The sequence below is a fragment of the Varanus komodoensis genome, unplaced genomic scaffold, assembly GCF_004798865.1.
Source record: "Varanus komodoensis strain SLA01 unplaced genomic scaffold, ASM479886v1 scaffold10, whole genome shotgun sequence".
NCBI lineage: Eukaryota > Metazoa > Chordata > Lepidosauria > Squamata > Varanidae > Varanus > Varanus komodoensis.
Window position 1 is genome coordinate 13,949,279 of NW_025335269.1, and position 20,140 is coordinate 13,969,418.

The 20,140-nt window shown below is 39.7% G+C and overlaps 1 protein-coding gene across 4 annotated transcripts in view; it reads left to right on the forward strand.

Moving 5' to 3' along the window:
- Positions 1-20,140, forward strand: part of VPS41 (VPS41 subunit of HOPS complex) — a 131,162-nt gene that overhangs the window by 97,069 nt on the left and 13,953 nt on the right. For 3 of the 4 annotated variants that reach the window (XM_044454333.1, XM_044454326.1, XM_044454316.1), the window contains 9 exons: positions 3,444-3,536; positions 7,146-7,273; positions 8,007-8,151; positions 9,512-9,553; positions 9,683-9,733; positions 12,470-12,607; positions 15,391-15,445; positions 16,484-16,624; positions 18,268-18,404. In XM_044454333.1, the coding sequence (XP_044310268.1) occupies positions 3,444-3,536; positions 7,146-7,273; positions 8,007-8,151; positions 9,512-9,553; positions 9,683-9,733; positions 12,470-12,607; positions 15,391-15,445; positions 16,484-16,624; positions 18,268-18,404 (930 nt within the window). Of the gene's footprint in view, positions 1-3,443; positions 3,537-7,145; positions 7,274-8,006; positions 8,152-9,511; positions 9,554-9,682; positions 9,734-12,469; positions 12,608-15,390; positions 15,446-16,483; positions 16,625-18,267; positions 18,405-18,430; positions 18,563-20,140 lie in introns of all 4 variants that reach the window. The other variant, XR_006417027.1, reaches the window with a different exon arrangement.

Sequence of the window (20,140 nt, forward strand, 5' to 3'; positions counted from 1 at the left end):
AGCAAACCGAGTACTCTAATCGAGCAGGTTTGTTGGCAAGCATTTAAGTTAATAAATTGCCCATGGCATCTAGCTAAAAGACTGTCACTTCCCGAACACTAGAAAACACTTATGTCCCTTCCCTTTGATAACATATGCACATTTTCTTTCTAAGTTTTATGCCTTTCCTATTCAAACTCAATGAGCCAAAAGGGGCATATTATTAAGATCTCACAGCAGGTGGTCCCTTGCTGCTTTTTGAGCTGTTAAATTCTGTTCAGGAGTGTGAAGGTGTTGCAGGTTTTTTGGTAGCCGCCTTATAGAATTAACAATAGAAGAAGAGGCAGTAACAGTATTTATGGCAGGGGGAGGTTCAGAGGGTAGGTGTGCACTTTCCCATATTGGAAGATAACCTTTCAGGTTTGTTTGCCTCTCCTTCACTCTAATAAGAGACCTTTCAGTATATATACGTAAACTTGTGATGTGCTATTTTCACCATCACCACTCTCTTCTGGATTTATTTCCAGCCTGGATGGTGAGCGTCTTGATCAGATGGCTCCACTTACGCTATCCAGCAGAGTGTAAAATTTATAAAAAATACTTGTAGGTTTTCCAAAAAGCCTTTCTGTTAAATTACTGCCTTTCTAAACAGTTGGCTGTTTTCACCTTCCTGAAAGCTGATCACAGAAGACAAAACATGCTGTGTAATATGACTACTTGACTGCGAGCTGCCATAGAAGCATGAACTACTCTTATTCTTCTTGCAGTCTTTCTAGTCTCCCTTCAGCTATTTTCATGATTTTATGGCTTAATATAAATTGTTGGTGTAGACAGGTAATATTTATATCATCCATATGCACCTAGTATAACTTGGTTCTCAGTTGAGTTTTATGTAATGTTTGAGTTTTTGGGCATTGTCTATGCTACAATTCACATTACTTCCTTTTTGGGTTTCCAATACTTCTACTGCACAACAGATGAGTTGTATCTAGATGTTTGCTGGTTTAAGAATGCATTGCTTGAAAGAAAGCAACTGGGCTCAATTTTGATTTGGTTTCTGTTATTTTTATTTATATATTAAATATACATCCCACCTTTTCACAAAAATAGTGTTCAAGGTGACTAAAAATAATAATGTGTAGATAAAAAGCAAAAGTATACTTGAAACATCAAGCTACTTAAAGTAATGAAAGACCACAAACAGAATCTACTTCAATAAACAAATCAGCTTAAAAGCCAAAAGACTGCCTGAATAAAAATGCATTTGCCTGCCAGCAGAAAGTCAAAAGAGACAGAGACAGAGCTAACCTGGCCACCCTTACCAACCAGCTCCAGGGCCTGGGCAGAACCACCAGAGGAGGCCTTTTTCCTTGTTCCTGTCAAATGTGCACCCTGTGTCAGAAGGACAGAGGAAAGAGCCTGCCTTGGTGACTTGAAAATCTGGGCATGCTCTTATGGGAAAATGTGGTCTTCCTGGGAACCTGGTTCCAAACTATAGGGCTTTATGGGTCATGACCAGTAATTTGAATTGTACCCAGAAATGGACTGGAAGCACTGAAGTTGTTGTAAACAAACAAGTCTCATGCTTCCTATGACCAACCAATAATCTGCAATATTATAGATCAGAGGAAATTTCTGAATACTTTAAAGGCGAGCCACCACAGACTGTCTTACAGAAGTCCAAATGGGTGCATTTGGCATACCAGCTCTAGCTGTCAAAATTCATTTCTGGCCTTTGCAAAAACCTGGGTAGCCAGGTTTGGGCTGAGACTAAATTCAGGCATCTTCAAAGGGATGGTAAACGCATCCAGCACAGGTTGATTATCTGTACTATGAGCTGCCTTTCGATTTACTGGGAGCACCTCTGTCCTGCGGATGATCTCTTCCAGCAATTTCATAGGTAGATTAAGTAGCATGGGAGACAAGATGGAACCCTGAGTTCACCATAAGTCAGGGATAGTCAACTTGGTACCATTCAGATGTTTTGTGCTTCAGTTCTTATGAGCTTCATCTTACATGATCTTCCATTAAATGAATTGTAGTCCAAAACATCTGAGGCACATGAGTTGGCTACTGCAGCTTGGGTCATCGCAGTAAACAGAAGTATCCCAACCTCACCTTCTGAAAATACCCTGACTTGCCCTAAAATGTCACCTACAAGTCCCTGGACCCTTTTTGTTTCTGGCCAAAGTTCCTATTTTCTTGTTATTGGTACAGATCATCCACAAAAGCAACCAAAGAAGGTTTGGTCTCATATCCATGATGAAACAAACAGAAATGGGGTCTAGATAACCTACCTTGTCTAGGAACATCTTGAAGCTGAGATGCCACTCCACATTCCAATAATTTGTGATCTTCATAGGCCCTATTTTAATTTCTGCCCCACAAGTGCTTAGAAATCTGAAAGTGCTCAAACTGATCTCTATCCAGCCCCACTTTACTCCCGCCCCGCACACACACCAAAGCTTCATGTTCTCAGCAGCCATTCCCTTGGCCCAACAACATACATGGCTGTTATTCTGTTAGAGGTCACCTCATGCATCCATCTCACTACCATTTACCATTCATTTATCTGTAACCTTGGTACAAGAGTTCTAGAACAGATTGGATGGGGGGGGGTGGAGTCTGTCCTCCACACCTATGCATTTGGTACCATGTACAATTTCTTCTGGTAGCCAAGAATAAACTCTGCTTCTGTAGCTTTATGACACTGGCAGCTGCAGCCACAGGGAAAAGGGAAGCACCACAGCTCTTTGTATGCAGTAGCATGAAATTTGGAACAGGAGGAAACTGTTTCTACTCTTTTGAAAGGAGTAAATGAAAATCTTAGGTGCTACTGCAGGTAGTAACTTGGCTACTGGGATTTTTCCACACCCAGGTGGATGCATTGCAGGGCTGCACAACTTGAGACTTACTAAGCAGAACACAGCTCCCCATGGGCTTGACAATCTTCTTCCCTTCTAGCATTTCTGGAGAGGCACTGAAACCTCAGACTTCTAATTTTCTCATGCCTCTGGTGGACCACCTTCTGCTTGGTGAGTTCCATTTGTGCAGGGCCATGAATTCTTTTGCAGACAGGAGATCCTCATGATAGAAACCTCAAATACCTGATTATCTCCATTATTTGGAGTTGTGTTATTTTCCACCCCAGTGTCAATGAAAGCTTTTGGAAACAACATGCCTGCTTACATTGTTCAATGTTTGAGGAGTGTCATGAACCATTTGGATAAAATATGATTGTACATATTTTCAGAACTGCCACCAGTTGGGCTTTTCATTACTTCCACTGAGAGAGCTCTCTGAAAGCATTAATATTAATAACATTTTACTGAATACCATTTTTCCATAGCAATTTGGTACTTACAAGCACACAGAGACAGGCATTCCTACATATGACAACGCGCACAGTTTTATTCTGTCTCAAATGATTGGTTGAGTATATTTTGTTCTGTTTCCTCCCTTAGGCAATTAGTTGCTATTTGCCCAGACGGGATTCAGTCCTGAAGCCTTTCATCTATGAAATGGTCCTACATGAATTTTTGGAGAGTGACTATGAGGTACCATATTGTATTACTTGAATGCCACTGGCAAGAAATAGCGGCCTGCTTCTACATTAGTTGCTGTGCTGTTAAAGTAGATATCAGGAAGGATAATAGGGCCATGAAGGCAGAGAGATCAACACTGCTGATGGCAACCCAGCACAGTATCCCTGCAAGGATTTTGTACTGGCCAGGTAACGTAGTTCAGGGCCGCATGCTTACTGTTTGCCAGCATACTTCCACATGCAGCCTTGCAGATGCCATCCATTTCTGAGAAATTGGCAGATGCTGCTCCCAAGATGCATCGGCACAAAGCACTTGAGACCATCACTGCAGTGTCTATCCCATCCTCTTAAGATGCTCTACAATTTTTGGGATGCATCCTTCCCATTAAGAAATCTGCCCCCAGAAATCTTCCTTTTAGGCCATGTTGTTGTTTTCATTTTATTTCTATACCACACAATAGCCAAAGCTCTCAGGGAAGGTACAATGGCATGTAAAATGCAATGTAAAATATAGGCCAATAAAAACTATGAAATAACAATACACAATTTAAAAGCCAAACTTAATACAATTTTTAGAAAGATAGAATAGCTTAAACAAATTAAATTATAAGACTGACTTATGCAGCTGACATATGCCCAAAATAATACTAAACCAATTAAATGCCCTCTGGCAGAAGACAGTCTTAACCTGGTGCCCAGAAGATATTAAGGTTGGGGCCAGGCAGGCCTCAGAGCTCAATGGCATTCACTAGGCATTTTCCTCCATCTGCATTTCAGTGAGAAAAAAAAATCTTTGCATACTGGATGCCTGAACACAGCTCTTGCACCATCACCCCAGAGAACAGCATAGTTCAATTCCAATAGAAAAACATCAGCCATTAAGGCAATGTGAATATGTAACTACTGCCTTACTAGAAAAAAGGCCCATTTAATCTGGCATTCAGTTCTCACAGTTGTCAACCGGGTGCCTGTCGGAAGTTTACCGTCAGGGCAGAGCACAATAACTGTCTCCCGCTCATCTTCTCCAGCAACTGATACTGCCTCCCATATATAGACATCATAACTACTTGCCATGGTTAGTGTCATTCTCCATGAATTTATTCTCCATTCAAAGCCACTCAAGTTGGTGGCTATTGCTATGTCTTATGGTAGCAAATTCCATAGTTTAAATGTATAGTATGGAAGTACTTTTCATTCACCTTCCTTGGATGACTTTGTGTTGTAGAATGGTAAGAAAGGGAGACACTTACCCACTTTCTTCACATGATGCATAATTTTACACACTTCTGTCATGCTTCCACCCCTGCCCTCAATTGCCTTTTTTCCCTTTCCCAAATTTGAGAACATTCTTCATAGTGTAGTCACTGCAAGCAAACTCTTTGATCCTTTTTCTTCCCCTTTTCTGCACCAGTTACCAGCCAACTGCCTCTGGCCATTCACAAGCAGGGCATGTATTCTGAGTTGTACTATTCCAGAATTTGGAGGTTTCTTTGGCTGTTATAGCTAATAGCTATTGATAAGCTTAGTTCATAATGCCTGTTTAATTTATGCAGCTCCATTGATGGAATGCACAACTACCAGACTATTGAAGGTAGATTGAAAATACAGTTTATAGTCAGATGTGTAGGAGATAATTGCACCCATATATGTATTATATATAATTTATATAATATTATATTTGTGCCCATCCTTTCTTTAAGGATGTTTAGTGCACATGGAATTATACATATAGTACAGCTACTCACCTCAACCTTTGTGATCTGAACTGCATAAAAAAATAAGCACAACTGTTTTAACAGGTAGGACTGAATGGTTGTAAGATTGACTACAAACACACACACAGTTTCACAAAATGAACTGAGTGTAGAGCATGTGTGCTGCAACTGCACTGCACTCTTGTCCTATTTGTGGGCCTCCCGCAGGCATCAGTCTGGGCTGATGTGAACAGCATGCTGGATTAGATGGACTCATGCCCATATTCATTACAATACACAAAGTCCATGCAGGTTAACTTCAGCAATGACAGGTGAAAACAAAAGGGACTGTAAAATGAGGAAATAAATGCCTAGGTAATCAATGGTCTTCGGAGTAGTCTGTGGTCTTCAGAGTATATTATCTTGTAACTATTCTTGGCAAACTGAAATAAGCAAAATATCACTCTCTTCCCCTGTTCAATTATTCTAAAGTGCGACAATTTAGTTCCCTTTCATTATTCATAATAGTAAGGGGAAATTATTACCATTCTCCCTTTCTCTTTGGAGTCTATATCTGAAAGGTGTCAAATGTCACAATAACTTTTTTATGTAAGCTTCTCAGAATGCCTGGACAAAAATTGACTTTCATTTTATTCAATAAAGAACTCTACTGTATGAATGGCACATGTCTTCCCTGTTTTGCAAGTCACGTTGGGTGAATATGGGCAACTATTTTCCAGATGGTAAGCTACCAGAGTGTGAATGCAACTGCTTACTAAGCTGCTCATCTATCATTAGTCAGCCTCTATGGTGTGAAGAATTTAATACATCAGAAATCCAGAGAAAACTCCATTCTCCCCTGCACAATGAAATAGACTGTAGAGAAACTTTGACAAAAATAGCTACCCCATTGAATAGTACTGGAAAAGGTAGGGTGTGCAATAGGGCTTTGTTCTCACTGCCTCTGAACTTCTTAGGTGTTCCAGTATGGAAGTGCTACCTGGGGATAGATCAGGCCTCTTTCTGGTCTCAGCTCTAGCAAATACCAAATTTTTCCATCTTCTTACCATTGATATGGTTCTCCACATTCCTTCTCTGTGTGCCAACATGTCCTTTCATTATACTGTCTTTCTAAGAAAGGCCACGGGTCAACCAATAGAAATTTCAGTGTTCACAGAAGCATTGAATTTGCTTCATTGGAACATTCAGAAATGCATATTTAGTCTTTGTTGGACCTGGGCATGGATAAATTTCACAAAGCAAAACTACACATTACATTTGACACAGGGCTGTCATCAAAAACAATATCCTTGTGTGGAACTCAACTTGCTGATGTCATTTTCAGATGCAATCTCATGTCGAATGTTAACATAAATAAGAGCAGAGATTGTTCTTTTCTGCTTATGCCCAATGTGTATGTGCAAATTTCACTGACTTTTCTTACTTTTGTTATAAATTATTAAAACTGTATGGTTTAGGAAATCAACATTACATTGCTTTGTGAGATCTATTATCAGCTTAAATGCAAATGTTAATGATTTCTTCCTGATCTAAATAGGTTGTGTTGCACTGCACTGCAATGTGAAAGTGTACAATTTTGGCTCTGAATGTTCAATCCTGAAATGCCTCTGAAGGTTCAGTTCTATGTAAGTTTAGACAGAAAAAATGTGTGCAAATCCCAGCATGCCCCAAGCAGTCATGGGGCATGATGGGAGTTGAAGGCCCTTTCCTATTTAAACTTGTAGAGGATTGCACTATATACTGTCTGCTTAGGAGGTAGGTCCTGAAAATGTCTTAAACATGAAAGCACTGTAAAAATGTGAGGCCCAGCAAGGCACTTGGCACTCTTCAGCATTAGGCAGGATGTTGGTTGGTTGGTTGGTTGATTAACAGTATATACAAAAGTTAAAACTATTTTTCATTTTAAGGGTTTTGCAACATTAATTAAAGAATGGCCTGGAAATCTGTATAACAATGCAATAATTGTTCAAGCAGTAGTGGATCATCTGAAGAAAGATCCACAGAACAGGACTTTGCTGAAAACGCTGGCAGAGTTGTAAGTCATAGCAAATTTGAATGGTTTTCTTAGAACAAAGATTGTTTTAAAACTGTTTTCATCCTCTCAGAAATCAATTGCAGTTCCTTTTCTTATTTGTTAATTGGAATCTCAGGGTTTTGAACTAACTTCACCACATAAACTTAATTTGTTCTTCTGCTATCTACCCTTCTTTTGAGTGGGGGCAATTTGAACAACTTGTAAAAGTATAATTTTGAAAAGCCCTACATCAATACAAAACAAACAAAAAGTTCTCAAAGAATTTTTTTTTACTAAAGTTAGCCTTGAAATGTATGAATCTAGTGGTATTTTATTAGAAGTTATAAAGTGGGATACCAAGCAGTCAGAAATTTTGGGGCCACCAGTGCCCTGCTTCCCCTGCAAACACATCTGGTATGCCTGGCTGCATCCCTATATATATTCCTAAACTGATTCACAATTTTTTACTACTCAAGTTTTTACAACCCTTGAAATGTTTATTAATCAGAAGATGGACCATGGGTTATGGATCATTGGGGGCCCATATGGGAGAAAACTGGAGGTGAAAGAAAGTCATCCAATTACTTTTCTAATACATATAAATGAAAACTGTTTCCCATTATTCTAAATGATGGTGGAATGTTAAGCTATTTGTGTTCACTTTTTAGCAAAACAGTGTTTTCCAAGCGGGTGGATGGCTTTTTCAAAAGGCCCACATCAAGGTCTGTTTGTAACTTATGATCCTCCTTATCAGGTACACCTATGACCAACGCTACAGAAAGGCCCTTGAAATTTACCTCACACTGAGACATAAAGATGTTTTCCAGCTGATCCACAAACACAATCTTTTCAGCTCCATCAGGGACAAAATTGTTCTGCTAATGGAGTTTGATTCAGAGGTATGATGGCTTTCAAGTTGTTTCTTTTAACGCTTTTTTGTCTGTAAGAATTTTAGCAGAGAAGGAAAAATATAATACAACCAATTGACCGTTACATTTTGGATAAATTCTGATGTGTGGAAATTTAGATAACCAAATGGCGGAATTAGTTGTAGAGAAGATTTTGTGAATGTAGAGAAACTTCATTTTTCTGCAAAGTGATCCTGAAAGTTTAGAAAGTGAAAACAATAACTGTATTGTTTGAGGGAAAAATTGTGGTCACATAATATTAGAAACTAATACATATTTGTGCTATTTGCATCCATAAATATTCTGTCAAATTTGCCCTGCTTGGAAAAACAGAGCATGAACCGTAGAGATCCCAACCAAATACCTGTATCTGAAGCAGGTATTTGCTTAAAGGGTCCTATAATGTTTCCAGATACAAGGAATCAGTGCTAATTGTTAGAGGGAACCATATTAATTTATCATACATGCCACATAAATATTCTCACAATTTTTCCTGTTTGCTAATCTGCTTGTGAGTGTTCTACATATATTAAGCTGCATTGAAAATAATAGGAAAGTTGCATGCCATGCTAAGTTCCTGTTCTTTTCATCCAAACTGCCTGAAAACTCATAGTGTGAGAAAATTATTGGACTCTACTTTCACTTATGCCACTCAGTGGCCTTTTCTCAAGACTTAAACAAATGTTGGCAATCTCTATCTCTATCTATTCAGATGTGATTTTCCCTAGGTAGCAATCAGGAGTGAGTTTCAGGCTCAGACACTCCCTCCCCTGCCTCTCTCACCATGGGGAAAGGTAGATTTCTCTGCTTAGCTGGATTGAATGGCTTACCAGGATGACTATTCTAACAAGTATAGTCTGTCTTGTTTCAGTTGTTTAATTCCTGCTGCAGTAAAAGGAGTGGGGTAGAGGATGTGCAAGTCTGCAGCCCTCTTTCTGAGAGAAAGCTCATCTGAACAGGGTTTCAGTTGAAATCTGCAGAACAATGTACAGAAACACTGTTTATTTCTGTGAGGATTACACATGGGTTAGTGTTGATAATGGCTTTCACTTGCAGGAAGTGTTCCAGCGTAGTGAATCTATTACAACATCTATAGGCTACAAACCACTAAAAATAATAGGCTACAAACCAGTGGTCTGGGAACCCAGCCATGTTAACAGCTGGTGGTACAACAGTCTGTGGTTCAGTGGCAACCCACACTGAACCATGTGTTTGACGTGTGTTGTAGAAATTTAGCCAGAAGATATACGTTATTTGTTTATTTGATTTTTATCCTACCCCATTAGCCGTACTTGAAGTCTATGCAAATATGTAACCGTATCTAACTGTACATTTTACATATTATTTTTAGAAAGCAGTAGACATGCTTTTGGATAATGAAGATAAAATATCTGTGAGTATAACCATATCATTCTGTTACCATTGCCTAGTTGCCTCTGTAGCACCCTGCAAAAGTTATGTGAGCAAGACATTCACCACACAAACAGCCAAGTTTTAATTTCTTAACTCTCTTTGCTTTTAGATTGATAAAGTTGTGGAAGAATTAGACAACAGGCCTGAATTGCAGCATGTGGTAAATATGGCGGTTTGATGGTTTTTATGTAGATTCCAGCAAGTGTTCTTTTGGTAAAGATAAGCCGATAAATATTTGCTGGCAACTAAACTACACTTTGACTTCAGCAGCAGTGATAAAACATGTTTGTTAGACGACGAGAACTCTATCAGCCACTTCAGTACCAAAGCACATGGGTGTGTGTGGCCAGGGGTGGGGGCACTGTTGTTAATACAAAACATTTTAGCCCTAGATTATGCTAGGGCCTCTGTGGCAACTATCTAAATCCTGATGATAAAGTATGATAAATTCTGAAACTTTTAGGCCTGTCATAGCTCCTTTTATATCCATCCAAGATATAAAAGAAGAGAATATCTTCTGAGATCCAGCAAGGACATATCTGTGCATTAGCAACAAATGTTAAGATAGCAAGATTAGAAAGTCGGATATTTTTGACAGTTATCTTCTCGGCAGTGTCTTCTCCCTTCTTTGGAGAATCAGTAGTGTCCAGCCCTGAGCTCCTTCAAGACTGTTGTAAGGTTTATTTGGGTTATCTTTTGTGGTGCAAGAGTAGGGATCAAACAAAATGTTTCCTCACTAAACATATGATCCCAGGCATATGTTTGTAGAGGTAATGGCATCAGAGACCATTTTCAGGGTATGGTTAGTGTGTGAGAATGATACTTAAATCCTCTTGTGGCCACTATTCCTTCCATGTACAGTATATCACAGAAGTGAGTACACCCCTCACATTTTGTAAATATTTTATTATATCTTTTCATATGACAACACTGAAGAAATGACACTTTGCTACAATGTAAAGTAGTGAGTATACAGCTTGTATAACAGTGTAAATTTGCTGTCCCCTCAAAATAACTCAACACACAGCCATTAATGTCTAAACCGCTGGCAACAAAAGTGAGTACACCCCTAAGTGAAACTGTCCAAATTGGGCATTATTAGCCATTTTTCCTCCCCCGTGTCATATGACTCATTAGTGTTACAAGGTCTCAGGTGTGAATGAGGAGTAAGTGTGTTAAATTTGGTGTTATCGCTCTCACTCTCTCATACTGGTCACTGGAAGTTCAACATGGCATCTCATGGCAAAGAACTCTCTGAGGATCTGAAAAAAAGAATTGTTGCTCTACATAAAGATGGCCTAGGCTACAAGAAGATTGCCAAGACCCTGAAACTGAGCTGCAGCACAGTGGCCAAGACCATACAGCGGTTTAACAGGACAGGTCCACTCAGAACAGTCCTCGCCATGGTCGACCAAAGAAGTTGAGTGCACGTGCTCAGCGTCATATCCAGAGGTTGGCTTTGGGAAATAGACGTATGAGTGCTGCCAGCATTGCTGCAGAGGTTGAAGGGGTGGTGGGTCAGCCTGTCAGTGCTCAAACCATATGCCGCACACTGCATCAAGTTGGTCTGCAGGGCTGTCGTTGCAGAAGGAAGCCTCTTCTAAAGATGATGCACAAGAAAGTCCACAAACAGTTTGCTGAAGGCAAGCAGACTAAGGTCATGGATTACTGGAACCATGTCCTGTGGTCTGATGAGACCAAGATAAACTTACTTGGTTCAGATGGTGTCAAGCGTGTGTGGTGACAATCAGGTGAGGAGTGCAAAGACAAGTGTGTCTTGCATGGTGGTGGGAGTGTCATGGTCTGGGGCTGCATGAGTGCTGCTGGCACTGGGGAGCTACAGTTCCTTGAGGGAACCTTGAATGCCAACATGTACTGTGACATACTGAAGCAGAGCATGATCCCCTCCCTTCGGAGACTGGGCCGCAGGGCAGTATTCCAACATGATAACGACCCCAAACACACCTCCAAGACGACCACTGCCTTGCTAAAGAAGCTGAGGGTAAAGGTGATGGACTGGCCAAGCATGTCTCCAGACCTAAACCCTATCGAGCATCTGTGGGGCATCCTGAAATGGAAGGTGGAGGAGCGCAAGGTCTCTAACATCCACCAGCTCCATGATGTCGTCATGGAGGAGTGGAAGAGGACTTCAGTGGCAACCTGTGAAGCTCTGGTGAACTCCATGCCCAAGAGGGTTAAGGCAGTGCTGGAAAATAATGGTGGCCGCACAAAATATTGACACTTTGGGCCCAATTTGGACAGTTTCACTTAGGGGTGTACTCACTTTTGTTGCCAGCGGTTTAGACATTAATGGCTATGTGTTGAGTTATTTTGAGGGGACAGCAAATTTACACTGTTTTACAAGCTGTGTACTCACTACTTTACATTGCAGCAAAGTGTCATTTCTTCATTGTTGTCACATGAAAAGATATAATAAAATATTTACAAAATGTGAGGGGTGTACTCACTTCTGTGATATACTGTATATTCCCTCCCCAACTGTTCTCCAGCCTGAGCTGAACTCGTTTCTAATTTCAGAAGCTCTGAGGTAGGAAGGAAAGATTGCCTGTGCTGAGGACATTTGTGAGAAAGAATCATTAGAATGGGAAAAGTTAAGCACCCTTTTCCCATTGTAAAATTTACCCCTGCCCCTTCCTTCCATAATATGAAGAGGAAATGGGACTGAGAATCCCATATTTTCCTTGCAATGTTTAATTTGGTCCTTAGTTAGCAGAGGTTGGGTGGGCTTTGCAATTAATCTGAATGGGATAGAATTTCATTGTGTTTTGTTATGGATGTATGCTTACTCTCCCAGCTTTGGGTCAGTTGTTTAAATTTGTCTGGTCTGTGACCATTTTATGAGCATTCATCATTTTTGTTCTGGTTGGTTTTGTAGTACTTGCATAAACTGTTCAAGCGGGATCATCACAAAGGACAAAAGTATCATGAGAAACAAATTAGCCTATATGCTGAATATGACCGGCCAAACTTGCTTCCATTTCTCAGAGACAGCACCCATTGTCCTTTAGAAAAGGTGAGGACAGATGCTAATTTTTAACTTGTTGGTTATGTGATTTCTGCTGGGAACTCAGGATCATACTCACATCTCTGTGACATTTTTGGTTGATCTTAATAAAGGTATTGGCATCAGTGGTTTTTTGATCTGTAGTTATGTCTCAACCTGTGCTGGCTACTTTGTATGTAATGCTAACCTCTGCTGGAAAATTTGAGAACTGCACCAGTTTATGATTTTCCTCTGGATTTTGTGAGTCCAGCTTTATTCCTGTTGTTAATTCTGCTTTTTAAAAAATGTAAAATGCCTAATATTTTGCTGATCAGTCCAAAGAGTTCTTACTTGTTTTTGCACAATACTTTAAAAAACAACAACAACAAAATACATAGTCAAATCACACAACTAAAATATAATGAGAACTAAAAATTGAATGAACAAGTCAAGGTAAATAAAAGGGTACTGGGCACCAAAAAGACTTTAGCGTAGCTGCCAGACAAGCTTCTCTGGGGTCAGGGTAGCCCGGGAAAATATTTTTAATGACACAGGCCCATTGCTTTTAGAGTAGCAACCTGTCAGGGAACAGCAGTCAAGGCTGACTGTATAACTTGTGTGTAATAAACCAGTTTTCAAGCATATGTTTTACCTCCACATGCTTTATCTCAATTATTTAGTTGTATGCTCATTTATTTTACAGGTACATAAGGCATCTAGATATACATCTGAAAATATGTTTGAACTAGTCCTGTTTGCTTGATGTTAGATACCTTCACTCTGATTCTATTTGCTGTGCCCAATGTTTTGCTTAGGATTATGGGAGGAGAGGTGGTATTCTGTTAGTTGTTAGGAATAAAAGTTCATGTAATACATGAGTGTATATTACACTCCCTGACTTAGTGAGCAAATAATATTTTTCTTAATCTTCATCGTATCCAACCAGGGAGCTCAAAGTGTCATACATTGTGGTTGTTCCATTTTATCATCACAACAACCTTGTGAGCTAGGTTAGGATGAAGGAGAGTAACTGGTCTCACTCTACATCACTGCATGTAGAGTTAGCTTTCCTTTTCACTTGTACAAAAGGAAGAATTGACCTCTGAGTGAGATGCTTATGGAAGGGAGTTGTATGCCAGCTGTTATTACCAAAATTGGGAAGAGTTTTCCAGATACTACCAAAAGCATGGCTATGTAGATCCAAATTTGTGGAATGTACTTTAGTAGCTTCTTATTGGAAGAACCAGTTTGTTTTCTTGTGAAGACAACATTTTCAATTTCAGTTTGCGCTAGTTCTCTCTGCATTCATGATGAGAGGTTTGGATTTGGAAGTCTTTTTCAATATTCTTGGACTTGGAGAGAGCCTTTTTATTGTGAAAAGAATGGGAACTTCATATTCTTTGCATGTCTCTGTTAAGTCCTCTTGACTAAATGACAGGAGGATGCAAATTTGGAGGCATTTTACTCTGCTAATGTGCATATCCGCTATTTATTTCCAGGATCCCTTTTAATAGCATGGATCATTTTCAAGTAGTAATTAAATTCAAAATTATAGCTCATTGTGAACAACTCAAGTTGTAATCAAACATTGGCTGTAAGCCGGTGGTTTTTAATTAAAACCTATGATTTTTAATTGCATATTTATTTCTTTAATTTATATTCTGCCACTCTCTCTGAAATGGTTTTCAGGGCATTTAACAATAATAAAATACAGATTAAGAACAAAATTTTAATTAGACCATAACATAACAGATCCATTAAAGTGCAATCCAAAACTCAAAGCAATAGACAGCACAGCAACTCACCCGCTTACATGCCAAAGGCCTGCCTGAAAAAACTGCCAGCAGAAGGGCAATCAAGAATGGGTTACCTTTGCTTCCCTCAGCAAGAAAGTAGAGCCTTGGAGTTGCTGCTGAGAAGACCTGCTCTTGTGTCCTTGCCATACATGACTCTAGTGGTGGGATCAAGAGAATGGCTTCCCTCAAAGATCTTATAACCTGGGACACTCAAATGAGAGAATAAGATGAGAGGTAACCTGCTCTCACTCTGTATAGGGCTCTATAGTCATAACCAGCACTCTGAATTGTACTTGGAAAAGACTGGGAGCCCATGTAGCTTTTGTAACAAGGAAGTCAAGTATTCACTGTGCCTGAACCAGCTGAAGTGTCTGAACACTTTTCAAAGGCTGCTCCATCAAGAGCACATTACTGCATATAACTAAGGAATGCAGAACCCCATAGCCAGATCTAACATCTTTAGAAGTGGAAGCAGTTGTCTCACTAGCCTCAGATCTGCAAAGACATGCCTGGTCACTATCAAAATTTGAGCATCCAGGTTTAAGGCTGAATCCAGGAGTGCAACCAAACAATGGTCCTGAATCTTCAGGGATGGTATAACTCCACACAGCACAGGCTGAATCCCTTTTCTCTTATTTGTTTACCACTGCCTTGCCTAGATTAAACTTGTGTGCCTGCTCTCATCCACTCCATTCCTGGCATCAGGCATCAATTTAAAACTCAAACATCTTTCTTGGATTTAGATGAAAAGGAGGGTTCCATCTGGAGAGTTTTCCGTTCCAGATTTCTTAACATGTCTACATTTTTTGCTACAACAATAGTGCATCATAACAGGAAAGTTTACTAGAAACTTTTATGATACTTTTCAAGTAGTAATCCGCTTAAGTGGGACTAAATCCTAACTCAGTGAGAATACACAGGGATAGGATTTTGCTTTTAACTTCATTTGTATTTCAGAAAGAGATTATTTTGTAAATGATTTACTATCATACTGACTTTTTAATTTTGAAATTTAAGGCTCTTGAAATTTGCCAGCAAAGGAACTTCGTTGAAGAGACAGTTTATCTTCTGAGTAAGTAACTACGTTTTGCTGAATAGCAGTATTTTCTTTGCTTTTTATGGAAAGGTAAGATTCTTCTCCCAGTGTTTCTAGGATCAAGTTTTTAAATCTCTCCCAATCTTGAAACCTTGGGAGCAAGCAAAAGGTAAAAACAAAAAGGAAGAAAATTTAAAACAGCTGTTATGATCCCATCCTGGTGTGTTGGCATAAAGATCCTGCACTGTCCTTGAACCATGTGGAAATTGAGACTGTAGTAAGCCTCTGGATGGAAGGAGTTCAGACTGTAACAGCCACCAAGAATATGTCTTCATATGCCCTTGCTGCTCCAGTATAACAGCAGATGGTGCTATTAAAAACGCAGAGATCATCCTCAGCATGAACCTTTTCCAGAATCCTGTTTTTTGTCCTTGCAAGGCAGTTCCGGTCAAGATCTAAGTCTAAAATTACGTGCACATCCTAATCCTCAAATTATTCTCTTGACTCTCTTCTGCACCTTGTTTGTGACATTTACAGCTCCATTATTTGCATGTTTTCTTAGAATTCCCTTTGAGCTTAGTGGGTTTACTGCCAGGTAAGTCCAGATAGACTTGCAGCCATAGTCTTTGCCCTACACCACCCCAGGCTTCAGAGCTCTTCCTTGCTCCTCAGCCATGGAACTAAACCCACCACTTTACCATTAGTTAATCATTGTTGCCTGTTCAACTTGCTGCTCTGCCCATAATCCAGTTTAACAAGCAGCTGTTGGAATGTACTCAGGCTTCATTGATTTGATTGGGACTGAAATGTATTGCTTTAATTTAGGTAGATACTCATCTGTGTTGCTAACATGGAAGAGTTGAGGGGGAAAGGGCCAATTGGTTTATGATCATTTCTGCAGTATACTAGAAATTTTCTCACTCTCTGTTTTATTCATTATAGCCAATAAAATTAAATACCTATATAGAACAGAGGATGGAATACCCCCACCCCACCAAATTCTGGGACCCAACCATAGTTATTATCACTCATGGGCATTTCTTTTATAATTCCTCATTTCCTTTCTATTTTTAGGCAGAATGGGCAATAGTCGAAGTGCTTTGAAGATGATCATGGAGGAATTATATGATGTTGACAAGGCTATTGAGTTTGCTAAGGAGCAAGATGATGCAGAACTTTGGGAAGACCTCATCCTATATTCCATTGACAAACCACGTAAGTCACAAAGCCTTTGCTCCATGTTTGTGCAGGGATTAATTCAACATCAAGCTAGAACTGTGCTAGTGTGATTGGACTTTCTTCCTCTTTTGTGTCCCTGTGCAGCCCTCCATGCTGGCTGTAAATCCTTTCTGGAGGATTTCCCAGCACTCTGCACAGATTTTGAGGGGACAGGAGGATTCCCCCCTTCTGCTTCTGCCGATGGTACTGATTCCATCAGTGGATCAAGACCATTGGATACAGAGTGTGAGAGAGAGAAAGACAGAGATTCTAATTAAATGTGAGCAGAAGAAATATAATTTATTCCTCTGTGGTACAAAAACAATGCAGTCAGATTGATTTGGGAGTAATGCCAGCTTCCTTAGTGCAAGAAACTGAATTACAGTGCAATCATTGAAGTACTACAGCATATGAAGGGGAAGAAATAACCTCTCAGACTCCAGCATCTGGCACTGATAAACATAAGTGATGACATTATTCCACAGCTGCCGGGACATGTGCATTGCCTGAGAAATCAGATGAACTGATAACATGCATTTGAAACTTCTGTACAAAGGTTTTTGAGTTTCACTGATGGAAGGTTGCATTTTAAGGATGTAGTATAAATCACATACATTCCTTAAAATAAAAATTGTTCTCAATTACTCTGGTTGCCTTTTCATAAGAAAGGGGTTTTTTAAGGCTGTAATAAGCTAAAAAAAGCATGCTGAAAATTTCCTGGTCCGCCTGCCTGCCTGCCTACAGAAGTATTGGCTGTAATGCCACAAAATTTTCATTCTGTATTCTTACTGCTGGAGTATAGATTCAGAAATAGTGTTTGCAAGCAATTCAATTATATGAGGGACATAAGAAGGCCATAGTGGAGAAATTACCATGCAAAATATAAGCAGAAGAGTTGATGTGAGGAGAAAAGGGGAAGCTGAAACCAAAGACCTGAATGGAAAAGGATATGTGAGAGAGTGAAGCTGAGAGTCAGAACCTAAAGGTGAGGTAGCTGGGGTGTGGGACCATGCCATATTATTTCTTTCCCCTGAGTGGAAGAAGTGCTGGAAAAATGGTATCTGAAGGAAGCAGTACAGATCAGGCAGTGACTGGAAGGAATCTCTGTAAACTTATCGATGCAGGTTGGGGGAAAAAACAATCTGAAAAAAGATTGCATCAAGAGCTTCACAGATGTTGCCACAATCCAATAGAATGGGGCTGTGTTAAAGATGCCTGTAGAACCAACAGGTAGCTTAGTAAAAGATATTTCAATTTGCCCATTAAAGCTTTTCAGACAGTTAATTCTGCAAAGACACAGCAATCTATGCTGTGCTGGCCAGGAAATGCTGGGATTTGAAGGACCTTTCTGTCTGAACATGCTTAAAATTGTGCCCTAAGAAATTTCAGGATTGCATGACAATATTGACAATGCCCATTATCATATGATGTGCAATCTCGTTTATGGTGGAGACCCTAAATAAAATGAGCTTACATTGGAAAATGAGACCACTCATCATGCAAATTTCTTCAACTTTCAGTGTGTCTCCATACCATTTTACTTCACTGCTCCAGCTTACTGTTTTAAAACATTTTCTCAAAATACCAATAGAGCATTACATTCTGGTTTTGAGTTGAGCCCCTTTTTTGTACTTACACAGCTTTTATTACTGGCTTGTTAAATAATATCGGGACGCATGTTGATCCCATCCTCCTGATCCATCGCATTAAGGAAGGCATGGAGATTCCAAACCTGCGAGATTCGTTGGTAAAAATTCTCCAGGATTACAATTTACAGGTAAATTGTACTGGCTTTTTTTCTAGGTTTGTCCATTTCTCCGCTCATGCATGTTGCCTTGAAGAATGGATTAATCTCACCCATTGAAGGAAGTCATCAGTGTAAAAAGAACAATCATGCTGTGATGTTGAAAGGCCAAATGTGCCTTAATATTGCTGGTGAGGCAGAACTCTTGCTATCATATTTTTAAAAATGCTGCTAAATGGCAACAATTCTCATAATGCAGCTGCACAGCACTTTTCCAAAGCAAGGGATCAGTAGCTGTGGCTGTGAGAGTGACAAAGTATTGCTCAGCACACCAAGTTCAATGCAGAACTGCATTTCAACCTAAGTCAAAGTTTGGCAGATCACTGGAGAATATGGGCCTCTCCCAATCACTGCACAGCAAGACTGGAACTAATTGTACACTGCTGATATTTTATAGCTGCTTGCCTCACCCAGAGAGTTTTCTCCCCTTCATGTTTTGGAAAACTAGCCACATTGCAAGGGCCCTATATAGATCTTGGCATTGTCCCTGCTGCTCCCTAAGTTGACAAGACAGGGTGTGGATGTTGACCTTCTTCAACACAGTTCTCCTGAATTGGTACAGCTCACCTTAATTTGCAACGAATTCTCCAAATGCATGGGTGAGAGGAATTTCTGATACATCATGTGTTATGCCCATTATACAGACCAGCCCTTTTGCAAACTCTTTAAGGGCCATTTCACACATTATGCAGATTCTTTCCCTTTCTCTAGAGGCAAGAGCTCTTGCTTCATCCTGAATAGTGCCTAGGATGCTGCCCGTCTCATCCAAAAGTTTTCTAGAAAAAGGAAATCATCCAGAGATTTTTAACATAATTAAAATTGAACGACATGGTCTGGGTGATACCATTACCCAGATGTGTCTTGCTTTGAACACAACACTTCAGGGGTTTGCTACTGTGTTTAAGAAAGTGGTATGAAGACCACTAAATTTAGTAATGCTGTTGTCATCATTGGTGAGAGTGATTTATGCCCATCTAATAATGATGGCAGTACTGTGGGATGAAGGTGTTCCAATATTCATGGCAGGGCAAGACATAGTTGTCTGTCTGGAATTAAATAGGAAGTAAGTTAAAGCTGCATTCTAAAAGTGCTTGTATTTTATATCTTGCTCTTCAATGAGATGAATATTAAATCATAAATAAAGTAGACTACTGACAGCTGCAGTTTAATTTATATAGCCATAAAATTGTGCATTCTCTTAAACTGGAGCCACTCATGCATCAAAAGTGACACATGCCTGGGAGCAGTGTTTAGCTAACAGAGAATAAATTGCAGTTCCACTGGCAGTGTTTTCTTATTATAATTAAATCACAATCGAGACTCTGACAAGTCTGCCAGAATGAGCAAGATTACATTGAAATTTAAGCAATAAAACAGTAATTTCCTAATTTTGACTCTTGGCATATATATATTTGAATTATCCTGCATTTTCCACAGCTATTTATTTATTTATTTATTAAAACATTTTTATGCCGCCCCATTCGCCGAAGCCTCGGGGTGGCTTACAGCTAGACTTTGCAAAGCCTGTGGACAAAATCAATATTTTTCTTTAACAGAGATTTTAGAAAAGACCATTTATACTGGGTTGGCCACAGGATTTTCAATAGCTTGGTAACCAAAATTTGCATCTCTGCATCCTGACTCTGCTCCCCAAATCCACCAGCTCTCCCAATACAGTCTCTAATCCTTCTCTTCTACTCTAGCCTTGG